General features: G+C 44.1%; 1 protein-coding gene across 1 annotated transcript in view; it reads right to left on the bottom strand.

Annotated features, from left to right (window-relative positions):
• Positions 1-13,741, bottom strand: part of ALK (ALK receptor tyrosine kinase) — a 564,868-nt gene that overhangs the window by 303,107 nt on the left and 248,020 nt on the right. Inside the window, exon 4 of the mRNA XM_083434390.1 lies at positions 9,549-9,750. Coding sequence (XP_083290516.1) covers positions 9,549-9,750 — 202 coding nt within the window. The remainder of the gene's footprint in view (positions 1-9,548; positions 9,751-13,741) is intronic.

Raw genomic sequence — 13,741 nt, 5'->3', positions numbered from 1 at the left:
CATACTGCTCTTATCATATTGTCAAATTACTTTGTTCTGCTTTATGGAAAGTGATCTACTGTATAAATGAAATAAACAAATTATTAAATAGGATTCAAAATCAAGATACCTTTACTAGATCAAAACTGCTGGTGAGAAAACCTCTTGGAAGAAGAATTTATGCTCCACAACAGAAATGTTTCGTGAATAATGATATCATATGAAACATTTTAGAACTTATCTTTGAGACTTTTCTCCTACAGTCTACCCTAGACTCACAGTTATTGGATTCTTCAGAAAAAGGTTGCAATCGTGTACACACTTAGGAGAAAGAGCATACGAAGATCACTTCTGGATCAGGTCCACCTGGCCTAACAACCTGTGCTCACAGTGGCCAACCATATGCCTATAGGAAGAATGCCAGCAAGACCCAAACACAAGAGTACTCTACTCTCCTCTAGTTTACAGCCACTTGTATTTATGTTGCACCCAACAGTGGATCTAGAACATAACTACCATAGTAGAGAATTGATCGCCTTATCCTCTATGAATTTGTCTAATCCTCTTTATAGCTTTCCAAGCTGGTAGCCATCCCTACATCTGGTGGGAGAAAATGCCATAGTTTAACTGGGTTTTGTGAAGAAATATTTTCTTTTGTCCGTCTGGAACCTTCCAACATTCTGCTTCATTGGATCACCCTGGGTTCTAGTATTTTGAAAGAAGGAGTACTCAAATAATGGTTACTTTTCAGGAGACCTGGCTAGACACACATGGATAGTGTAAATGTCCTGTCCAGCTTGTCTCATGTCAAAGTGACCCTCTGAAAAACACTGAACACATTTGTCCTGGTTTTCTTTTTTTAAGGTGCCCAGTGTTTCTGGTGTCCCCCACAGCTCACGACAAATCTAATTAGATGGAGCCAATCAGTTGTAGAGTACAATCATGACTGTAACATTTTCAGGCATTTCAGAAACATGTATATTAATGACAGAGGCAAGAAGAGCACCCTCTTCTGTGTTCTGCTGTCTCCACACATGCAGATTATTTTATCAATTGTGTGAGAGCAGCAAGCTGGATGTTTTTCTTCTTAAAGTGCCCATTGACACAGCAAGGAGCACAGTTTCTCTTATATGGTCTTAATACAGGCTCCTGCTTTGTCGCATTACAGTTTAATCCCCCCTCCACAAGGTGCAAGCAAAAATCTTTGCTTGGCTGGCTTAACCCCAATCAAAGAGTAGTGCCTGACAGCTCTTGCTTTTTCTTCCTCCTGTAAATGGACATGAACTGTGAAGACCTTATCAGATATTAATACATGTTATTCGGGCTAACGGGGGAGAAAAAGACACTTGCTGACACAATGAGCAACTTGAGATATGAGAAAATCCGACCTGAAATTAATTTATCGCCATACTGCCTTTCAAGTGCATTAATTTCAGTGAAACACATTTTCTGCTTCCATTATGGAACCTGATTGTCAGAGGTGTCAAGTAGCCACCTCTTCCCTTTAGAAATTAGTGGGATTTGAGAATGTTCATCTCTTCTGGTAACCAGACTCATGCGTGAATGAAAATAGCTACTCCATGTTCTCAGTTCAGGTTTCAGTACAAGTACCTTGAAACCCTTTTATTCTCTCCTGCTACAGAGGGAACTGTCTTGTATTCATAAGTCTGGATCTTACAGGGTCAAAGAATACTGATAGCAAGAAATGAGCCAACCTGCCAGGACAGGTGAGAAGTAGGCAATTAGAGCTGTTGCCTAGGTTAGGTATGCCAAATCTGGCCATGGGACGGGATGGAACACACAACAGCAGGCTGGAGACCAGCCAGCTTTCATGTACCCAGAGTAAGCAGGAGAAGGATTAAGAGCCTTGGCAACATATTCTCTACACCAGCCTTTACCAACCTGGTGCCTTCCGGATGTTATGGACTACAATTCCCATCTGTCACAATAGAGGGCACCAGGTTGGCAAAGGATTTTCTACAAATGGTTCTAGGACAAGGACAAGTAAAGTTCATTGAGGCAAAAACTAGAATGAGTATTAAGCCAGCAGAATTTTGTAATCCAGCAGTGGGGAATCTTTGCAGGCCAAGAGCTGCATTACCCTAGTGGAAATATTTTGGGAGCCACATTTCATTATTGAGCAGGCCCAGACACACAGACAACCACACACCCTCACCATAGAGCACCACACATCCACAGAATCACACCCACAATGCTGTCTGCCTCTGGTCCTTGCTCATCTTATCTGTGCAAATCAGCCGAGGGGGGAATGATAAGTGAAAACAGTCAAAAAGTTGTTTTATTTATCCAAAACTGTTCACATGGGCTATTTCCCCTCTAAACATCTTGAATCCTGAGAGAACACAGCTTGCTTTTCAGTCACCCGGCAAGCAGAAAGGATCCTTTATTTTGCTAACTTAATTAGTAGTGATAAGCCATCCTTGATTCACGGCAATAATGCTACCTGTGATTGCAATTTGTTTTAATTTCACATACAGTGGTACCTCAGGTTACAAACACCTCGGGTTATGAACACTTGAGGTTACAGACTCTGCTAACCTCAGGTTAAGAACTTTACCTCAGGATGAGAACAGAAATTGTGCGGTGGCAGCAGGAGGCCCCATTAGCTAAAATGGTACCTCAGGTTAAGAATGGACCTCTGAAACAAATTAAGTTTGTAACCAGAGGTACCACTGTATACACTAATGGGGTCTGAACTGGAGCTGACTGACCAGGAACAAGATAATGGGGTCATAGTAGATAGTCCTAAGAAGACATGTTTCAGTTGTCAAGATCTTTCTAAAAATGTTGCATGAGCATGGCTCTAGACGTGGCCACAATGTTCCAGAGATGACCTGACCATACATTAAAATAATAGCATAGGCATGGGCTACAGTTCTTTGGATATCAGCCCCTCCCTCGGCTATGTAAAAGTTCGTTTCATTGGAGATACATCTCCAGAACATTTAAAGAAATCAAAAAACCTAATGTACACTGATGTCTCAGCTGCTCATTTCCATAGTCACATTAAGAATTCTCTTTGAAGGCTGCCCATTCTCTATTAAATTATTTATAGTTTCTCATGGACACTGTATCCCAAAGACCAAAGTATTTTCACACAGAGGCAGCACTTCACATGAAGGGGGCTTTATGCAAGGGGAACAGCCCCAATCAATCAAAATTTATACTCCAGAAAAAAAGCAGCAAAATCCTCATTATGCATGCTAGAAGGCCATTCATTTTTCTGTCCTGTAAATAACTGTGGGGACGGATAATGGACACTTGACACCTGCTTAGATCATCAGCTGGTGTAGTCAAAGGGATAGTCATTTATCTGCCAGATTTAACATCCATGCAAAGCAGTGTTCAACTTTAATAAGTGGTTGAGGAGAAGAGAGTGATACCCCCCCCCCACCGTGGCAACTAATCATTCGTTTGAGTGAAATCCCAGCTCATGGAAGGCAGAAAGGGGATTCTCTTCATGCAGCTGGGCATTTGAATCCCATAATACTAAAGGCCTTGAGAAACACCTTCTGGATTACAGACTACAACCTCTGAGTTGGACATTGGAAACACTGACATTGGTCAACAGTGTTTCCAATGTCCAACTCAGAGGTTGTAGTCTGTAATCCAGAGGTAAGATTCAATGGAGTGGCAAGTGCAGAAAGAAGCTTGCTAGCAAACCAAGCAAACATTTGTGGACTGATCTGCCTCCTTGCACTGGTCCTGGCCAAAATTGGCACTTTCCATCACCACTGCTCCATTTAGCACTACTCACAAGTGGGCAAGTGAGAGTATTTAGGCCTTTTTGTGGTGGGGAGCTCACCACTGAGCAGGCAAAATTTCTGTTTTGGAAAACTGGTCTGTTTTCTTTACCTTCGACATCTGCATTTTCAAAATGTGGGAAAGATCCAGGAAAACAAGATGGGATTGATGGGTCTTATGATTCGGGATGTTGGCCTAAGTGGTGTCAATGGAAGCTTCAGCTGGGGGGCTAATAGCAGCTGGGGGGAGGTGTGTGGAACAATGTTCATCAGGACTGCCATGGGGAAGGGTAGAAATCTGCCTCCCACTACACTACAGGTGGAGAACTGGATCTCAGCAGCAGGACAGATGGTTATCTACCCCACCAATTGTTGGCCATGTTTGACAGGTAGGCAGCTCAATCAACTGACATCACAATGTCTCCCCGCCTTTAATTATCTGCAGGGGTCTTCAAAGAACTACCTTGAGCTGATTGTCAGATCTTCAGAAGCCCCTTTCAATGTGCTAGGTAAAATAGTCTAAACTGTGGTCCTATTCCTGATAGAAACACCAGCTCCTGATACTTGTTTTTGTTTGAAAAAACATGCACTCAACTCCATATGATATGTTTAGCATCAGACGTAGATTTCCCCTCTGAATTCAGTTTTTACTACTTTGTTTGGAGTACCTGGTATCCTTGTTTGGTGACACACACACCCTCCAATCAGTTAATCAGCTGTGTCTTCCCATACAAGAATAAGCCAGCATGGCTTACTGCTATAATCATTATCTCTGCAGCCTGCCATGTTAAACAAAACAAAAATATATGATGACTGGTTTGAATTATTGTTCGCAGTGTGTATTCTGCAGCCATGAAGGTAAACTTGGTAATCAGAACACCAGGAATTTCTATTGAACATATATTCAAATTGAATTCTAAATTGAACAAAAAAAATTACTTTAAAAGCATCCAGAATGAGTTTGCTCAACTGTGCCCCTGCTGTTTTGCTGCTAACCACAATCTAAGAGAACACACAGAGTCTGACAAATTGAGACATCACTGGCAATTAATCTTAATTACACAACTGGAAGGGGATATTTCGGCTGGCCAGAGCCCAGAAACAGCAAAACGCTTTCACTTGATAGAAAACCTGAGCATTCTTCTTGATACGTACAACCTAATACTTAAAAAAAAAAAAAAAAATGCTGGCAGAAATAAAACCCCTCATTGATTAGGAGCCCATCGGAAGGCTGAATTAATGTTTTTCTACATGAACTAGATTGACAGATGAGTTTCTGATTTCTTTACACTTCAGAACAGATACGGTTCAGTAGAACATATCCTTAGAAAAAGGCGACTAATTTCCCAGATCTTGGAGTAAGATTTGTGTAAAAGGACATAGTCAGACACCAAGGTAGAGCTCCAGTTTGCACCCAAACCTTTCACCGGGGGATAACATGGATATCAGGATATCGACAAGGTTTGCTACACTCCATTCAAGACAATATTCCTGTCCCTTTTAAGAGATTGCAACTGAGCCAATATTCATCAGATGTAGCTTTTACCATCACTGCATCAGTATGATGAGGAAAACTGTCCTTTCGGGGTTTGTTTTTCCCTGCAGAGCACTTAAAAGAAAAATTAAGCCCTGTCCCAGATGGATAGACTTTGCCAATGCTATTTACTACTACCTTTTAAAGATATCAGGCTATTAAAAGTAGTAAGAGGTGAAAGAGCACCTGAATCTCTCAGGGCCGATCTGCATATTGTACTAACAGGACATAAATTTCAGGCACTTTGCCAACAGAGGACACAGAGAAGACAGTTGTTGGGCTGCACACTTAAGCTCCCCATTGGTCTTACAGCTGTACTTTCTCTCCAGTCAGCTACTATCCAGGGACCAGGAAAGGAGAAGGGGAGCTTCCTTTATTGGGTTATCTAGCCTGATGCTAAAGCAAAACTTTTCATAAGGAGTGGGATCAAATGCAACCCCCTTAGTTTGGATCTCCTTTAGTTTGTTTGTTTGTTTGGTTTAACACATGGATCATAGAATTGTAGAGTTGGAAGGAACCACAAGGATCATCTAGTCCAAGTCCCTGTATTGAAGGAACCTTTTGCCCCATAAGGAACTCGAACCCACAACCCCAAGATTAAGAGGCTCTTTGTTTACATAGTTTGCACATTTCCATAGATATATGTATGTCTTCTTGGACCTATGTGAAATGCTGCAACTCTGTGCTGAAGCATCTGCTTTGCATACAGAAGCCCCCAGGTCCAATCCAATTGGGAGCTCTCAAGTGGAACTAATCCTAGCAAGGATTGTATCTGGTGCTGAATACAAGCCGCATTTGCAAAGAAACAAATCAGGAGTGTGTTTTAAGGCCCCCAATAGTTCATTTCCATCAGCATCTTTACCTTCTCCATGCCTGACATACCGTATTTTTCGTCCTATAAGACGCACTTTTTCCCCTCCAAAAATGAAGGGGAAATGTGTGTGCGTCCTATGGGGCGAATGCAGGCTTTCGCTGAAGCCTGGAGAGCGAGAGGGGTCGGTGCGCACCGACCCCTCTCCCTCTCCAGGCTTCAGGAAGCTATCCGCAAGTCTTGCAAACCCGGCGGGAGGTCCCGCGGGCTGCCAAGGCTTGCGGGCAGCAGCCTGCAGCCCAAAAGCTCGGGGGACAGCGGGGAGGCGCAGCGCCGCCACCCCGCTATTCCCCGACCTGGTCTGGAGGCTGCCGGGGGGGGGGAGAAGCAGGCTTGCTTTCCCCCCCTGACAGCCCCACAACCTCGGGGGACAGCGGGGAGGCGCAGGGCCGCCACCCCGCTATTCCCCCACCTGATCTGGAGGCTGGCGGGGGGAGAAGCAGGCTTCTCCCCCACAACCTCGGAGGATAGCGGGGAGGCGGAGCACCGCCACCCCGCTATTCCCCGACATGATCTGGAGGCTGGCAGGGGGAGAAGCAGGCTTGCTTCTCCCTCCTGCCAGCCCCACAACCTCGGAGGATAGCGGGGAGGCGGAGCACCGCCACCCCGCTATTCCCCGACCTGATCTGGAGGCTGGCAGGGGGAGAAGCAGGCTTGCTTTCCCCCCCTAACAGCCCCACAACCTCGGAGGATAGCGGGGAGGCGGAGCACCGCCACCCCGCTATTCTCCAACATGATCTGGAGGCTGGCGGGGGGGGGGGAGAGAAGCAGGCTTCCTTTTCCCCCCTGACAGCCCCACAACCTCGGGGGATAGAGGGGAGGCGGAGCACCGCCACCCCACTATTCCCCCACCTGATCTGGAGTCTGGTGGGGGGGAGAAGCAGGCTTGCTTCTCCATCCTGCCAGCCCCACAACCTCGGAGGATAGCGGGGAGGCGGAGCACCGCCACCCCGCTATTCTCCGACATAATCTGGAGGCTGGCGGGGGAGGGGGGAGAAGCAGGCTTGCTTTTCCCCACTGACAGCCCCACAACCTCGGGGGATAGCGGGGAGGCGGAGCACCGCCACCCCGCTATTCCCCCACCTGATCTGGAGGCTGGGGGGGGGGGAGAGAAGCAAGCTTGCTTCTCCCCCCCCCCCAGCCCTACAACCTCGGGGACAGCGGGGCAAGCCGCTGCCCCACGGAGGCTAGAGAGGCTGTCCCTGAAGGCAGAAGAGGGAGACGGTGCGCTCCGTCTCCCTCTTCTAGCTTGGGTATGGCTGCGCAAACCTGGGGGGGAAATAAAAATTTTTTTCTTGATTTCCCCCCCAAAAAACTAGGTGCGTCCTATGGGCCGGTGCGTCCTATAGGGCGAAAAATACGGTAATAGATAATGTCAGGTTTGGGTTAGGTGGGCATGGCTTGGCAAAAACAGCATCACAGGCCAAATTATGACCCCGGCCAGGCCTAGTTGGATGTGTAGCCCAGACTTTTCTCATGGAATGTCAGTGGGATGGGTGAGCCCATCAAACACCAAAAGATGGCAGACCACATCAGGCAGCACTTCCTGAATGCAATTTGTTGACAAGAGACACATCGTGCAAACTGCTGTGATTGATTTCTAAAATGTGGGACAAATCCTGGCTAAATCCATCTCTTGGGATGGCATAGGGGAAATGATTTTAGATATCACTCTCCCAGTACAATGTAAAAAATATTCCCCGTGAGATATGAGGCTGCTTCGCCTCAACACCTCTAGTTGTTGGGTTTTAGTTTTTGCTGTTTTGATTGTGTTTGTGCATGCTGCAACCCACCCTGGGGACCTCTGCTGAAGGGGGGTAAGAAACGCAATAAATAACCATAATACTCCTCAGCATCGCCTAGTAGGGCTAGGAAATAATCCCACCTGTAGTCAGTATATGCAATACTGAGCTAGATGGATCAATGGTCTCACTCAGAGTAGGGCAGCTTCCTGTAACCTCATGGAGCAAATGCATGAGGAAGAGGTGGGATCATGTCTTTCCTTCAGCAACACTGCATCCCAGTGGCCCAGCCCTGACCTCCATGCACATAGCTGAAGGTCTGAAAGGAGGCCTTATTTATGGAAAGCATTATGAATCAGCTTTCTGCCTTCAAAGGTGCCAAGGTAACATGCAATAAGGAAAACAGTACAACAATAAAAAACATTTTATAAAAAAGGAACAAAATCAGACAGCAGAATTTTAAAAACCATCAAAACCAAATGAAACAAAACAGCTCATCTAGCACTAGGCAAAGATGGAGCCAAACTGGCCTTCCTAAGAAGAGAGTTTCATACTCAGGATGCTTCTGTAGAGAAGGCCGTGCCCCAGGTACTCACCAACCTAGCCTCTCTTGGTTGTACATACAAATCAGACCTCTGGTGAAGATGAAAAAATTTGTGCAGGCTCACATGGGAGGAGCTCTTTCAGATAGTTTGGCTCCAAATCATCTAGGTAGGGCTTTATCAGTAAGAACCAGCACCTTGAATTGTGGTCAGCAACAAATTGGAAGCCAATGCAATTGAAACAAGACCAGTTTGACAATTTTCACACTGGTTGCTATTTCTAAATACTCGTCCACAGCAGTCCTCACTCTTTAAGCTTTATGCATGCAGGTGCTTCATGTGATCTAAACACCTTGCACAAACATGGTTCCCACAGACACCCAGCTTACATATGTGGGCAGCATATCCCATGAACACACCCAGCTTACATATATGGGCAGCAGAAAGGGGCAGTGGGAACCACACTGATATCGATACAACCCAAAGTGCATCCACATCTTCTGGAATGGAGGGTGAGCCTGTGTTGTGGCTGGTGGAAGGAGGTTTCCCTAGGACTCCTGACTGAGACACCAACCCAGACAACACTGGAAATACTGGGCTGTCCATCATGAAAGGAGACACCTGGGCAGGTTAAATGGCAAATTGCAACATTTGTACATTTCTCGTGCTATTGTTTGATGATTAAGATTTCAGACAGGAAAGCAACCAGCAGAACAATGTGAAAGAATTACCACTGCTAATCAGAAATAATCAAAATATAGGCATGGATAAAAAGGAAAGTGAATTATCTGAAAGTAGGATTGGATGTAAAGAGTGGGTGGTGGGAGTAAGTGAAAGATATTAAGAGCAGCTGGCATAATCATAAAAGCCCAATTTGAACTACAACTGACAGAATGGAAGTTATTTTATTGTTGCAGCAGCATTCCTTCTCCCACTTAATCCATCTAAGCTGAAGCATTTGCACAATGAAAGGTGGAGCTAGGAAACAGTCTACAGATACTTCTACTCCTACAGATTCCAATTCTTAATTCCTTAAAAAAACACCCTAATCCTCTTAAAGCTAAATTCAAGTGTTATGCATAATAAAATATTATATAGTATTTATGTTGGACCTACCCGTGCTTTTCTCTGCTTGGTATCAATGGGATTTTGTTGTGGCTTTCATCAGCATGGATAACCTGAGCGACATACTCCCCACTTTGCTGGAAGTATCTGTAGACAGCCACTTGCACAGTGCAGTCTTCACTAGTGCTTTTCAGCCAAGGGCTCAAAATGAGGAACTTCGTGCTTTCTGATGTACTGAGGTATAGGAATGAACCTGCAATGAAAGAGAAGATAAGAAGCTGATTACCCTCCCCAAAAATGTAAATGATAACAAGGATTGTTGTCCAAACTAGGGCTAGCAGCTTCCTTTACCTTGAAAAACAACTGTTCATTCTAGAGTCAGTCTGGTGTTATTGGATTGTTCATCTAAAATGGCACTAAAGTTTGGCAATCTGCACACAAAACCTGAATCCACATTCCAGGCTCTGAAATGGAGCCAAGGGTCTTGGCATGTATGAGGAAAGCTGATGGTGCCATAAACCCAAATCAGTAAGAAATCTCAGTGCCAAGACATGCTCAGGGGGCTCAGGCACAGAATACCTGGCATATACTTGGAAAGGCAACCATAGCCAGATTCTCATTAGTCCTCCTGATTGTAACAAGCAATATACCAAGGCTGTAGCTATTGTCAAATTATCTTTTCTTTTCTTTTCTTTTCTTCTGGAACAGTCCCTAGGAATTTGGAGTCATGTGTTAAACTTAAACATTTGCCTTACTTGCTGATTGAACAACGTGAACAACCCTAACTCATGTCTACTCGGAAGGTAGTCCTATTGAATCCAGTGGGATTTATTACCAGGTTAGTGGGATTAGGATTGCAGCCCTAGTTTCCATTAGAAGAAGATCATTGGAGGATCGTGTAGTATTTTGGTTTATTTAAAAGCATGCAAGTTCAGAAGAGACAGCTTAAACATTCTAATAGACAGGAAGATTTGCTGCCTCACATCAATTCTTTAAATACAGACAGTCTCCAAGATGCTAACACAGCCCTAATAAGGTTGCCATATTTTGAAGAGCAAAAAGGAGGACACATTTGCTGACTTCTACTTTTAACTATGGATCGCTATGACGACTCTACTCATGAAAAGGGGGGAAAAGAAGAAGGAGGAGGGGTTTGGATTTGATATCCCGCTTTATCACTACCTTAAGGAGTCTCAAAGCAGCTAACATTCTCCTTTCCCTTCCTTCCCCACAACAAACACTCTGTGAGGTGAGTGGGGCTGAGAGACTTCAGAGAAGTGTGACTAGCCCAAGGTCACCCAGCAGCTGCATGTGGAGGAGCAGGGACGCGAACACCAGATTACAAGTTTACCACTCTTAACCACTACACTACACTGGACAAATGGCAATCCTACAACTCACTTCCCTTTCTTTTCCCTCTGTTTCTACCAGTAACTCAAAACTCAAACTTCAGTCCCTCTCTCTCTCTCTCTCTCTCTCTCCCTCTCTCGTTCCTTTCATAGACACTTTGCTTAGCTCATCCATACCTGGGGGGGGGGGGGATCCTCTCCCTCAAACCTAGCTTTCAGAATACATAGGCTGTGTACCATCTTAAAATGCAGAGAATTTTTTTCTTTTTCACAGTACAGCATTTCAAATGGCATTTGCACGTTAGCATGGCTTGATTTGTACCAAAGTCCTCTGCTGTATGACCACCCCAGTGGACAGAGACCAGATGGACAGTTCCCAATTCGGAATGAAGCTGTTTGGGGGCAGGGAAAATGCATCAAAACACACTATTTTACAAGAAACTACAGGCTGCGAATTGTGACTAGCTGTGTGTACATGGCTTCCCAAACAGTAATAGGTGTGTGCAGCACATATCGTTAGGATGTGCACCCAGGGATTTTTATTCATTTAGTTATTTCAGTGAGGAACAGGGGGTGGGACAACAAGACAAACAAATAGGAACAACGCAGAGGCAAAAATCTAGCAAAACAACGCCAACAAGAGTGGTAAAAAAGCCAAAAGAGGGAATTTTTCTTGCAGAGAAAAGGGCCCATGCCAAGCTGACTAGAGGCAGGGCTGCTTGTTTTTTGTTACTCATTTTGGAGAATGTTGTCTGTCAATGACAAGGCAGCCCTAATTTTCAGTAAAAGGCATTTTATATGCTATAGGCACTTAAATATATATATGCTGGGACCTTTAGCATACATATGACATCCAAGGGAGAAGTGGTGGTGGTTTTGCACCAAAGTGACAAACTGTGTTATGGGGCAGTTTGACAACGTTATTAAAGCTGTAATCTATTCATACATTGCCCAGAAGTAAGTATTACTGAATTACTGAATTGCTAACTTCTGAGTAGACATAATATGTGCTGCAAAAGTGTTGCATACTGTATGGACAGCCCCAGAGAGAAAAATACAATATTAACGCTAATAGAAGAAAAGAAGGAATTTTACTATTACCCACAAACACAGAGTCTAACATTTCTACAATATTTGGTTCAGGATGAGTGCTTAATGTAATTTCATTACTACAGCACTTTGTTCTGACATTGTTATTTTACATGCTCCTAATCCATATTAAAGAGTTTTGTTATTATCTGGTACGTCGGTTCTCTTGGAACTGACTTATTCAAATAAGGTGGCAGAGATTTATCTGAAGGATAGAAATAAATTTTTAAAAAATATTTATATATATTTCAAGTTGTGTTTAAGTTCAACATTTTAGTCCTCTATAGATTAAAAAAAACAAAGCTGTGTGTGACACAAAACAAACAAAAGATATATACTTACTAATCAAATATATAGAAGGAATATAACTACTTCAACCATTATAAAAGCTGCCTGCTTGTAGTGAGTATACCAGATGCATCTTGGGATGAAATAAGCTTTTGCCTATAAAACTCATGCCACAATACAGTTGTTAATTGAGGGACCATGCTGCTTTAAGTTCTAGAAAATACTAGAAGGCAAACACCACAAAGAGACTGCATGAATATTACTTAAGGCAAGGATAGGGAACTTCAGGCTTTCAAGATGTTGATGGACTCCAACTCCAGTCAACCCAAGCCAGCATGGCCAATGACCTGATATTTTGGGAGCTGTATTCCAAAACCACATAATGGTTTGCCTGCTTTCTTTGCCAGCCCATGCCCTAGGAGCTCTGTCTGCCTGCAGCCATTCAGAGGAGGCTCTTGGCAGCTTCCCCTGTCATGGTCATAGAGAACTCAAACAGGACTCTGTATCATGCATTGAAGATTACATTAGTTTCCCCAGTATCATTGAGAAAGGTTTGGCTTCTTGGACTATGGCCTCTGCTCCCTTGAGGAAGGACTTCTGGCGAAGGATGGGTAGTAGCTCATAGCGGCTGGAAAGAATGAGTTTGCTAAGAGTTGCATGAACCTGATCAGGAGAGCTTTAAACTAAATCCTGAGGGGAAGGGAGACAAGATTACAAAAGACAGGAGAACACCCAGTACTGGGGATAATAGCTTCAACTGATGTACAGGAAACTAAGGTGGTGCTTCAGAAACTGCCAAAGGGCAGGAAACTACAAGAAGGAAGCAGCTAGAGAAAATGACTCATGATTTCAGTTGTCTCTATAATAATGCACAGCCTATAGGAAACAAGCAAGACGAACTTAAGCTCTTGATACAGGATGACAAATATGACCTGAAAGGCATTGCCGAAACCTGGTAGGATGAGACTCATGATAGGAATGTAAAAATTGAGAGTCATAACCTATTCTAAAGAAGGAGAAGAAGGAGGAGGAGGAGAGGAGGAGGAGGAGGAGGAGGAGGAAGAGTTTGGATTTGATATCCTGCTTTATCACTACCCTAAGGAGTCTCAAAGTGGCTAACAATCTCCAGGAATAGACCAAACAGGAAGGGAGGAGTAGCAGCATTATATGTAAAGGATGAGTACACTTATGAAGAGCAGCATGGAAGGCAGCGTGGAAGGCAGATTGAGAGTATATGGGCAAAAACTGTAGGAGAGGGAAGTAACAGTGACTTTACTGTGGGTGCCTGCTATAAACCTCCAAGTCAGATTAAAGACTTGGATGATCCTTTCCTAGAGCAGATTACCAAACATTCAAAAATAGGAGGCATAGCAGTCTTCTGAATAATCACTTTTCTATATGAAAAAAAGTATTATCATTTGGATTGCTATGTTTTCCTATTGTGCAGAGGTAAAAACAGCCTCTGGCCAGCCAAGGGGCTTTTCCAGAATGCCCATCTCATGTGTGATGGGAAGGTCC

Source organism: Podarcis tiliguerta, assembly GCF_965153285.1.
Source record: "Podarcis tiliguerta genome assembly, chromosome: 3".
NCBI classification, from domain to species: Eukaryota; Metazoa; Chordata; class Lepidosauria; order Squamata; family Lacertidae; genus Podarcis; species Podarcis tiliguerta.
Note: the sequence above shows the minus strand (reverse complement) of the source record. Positions and strands in the feature narration are given on the sequence as shown.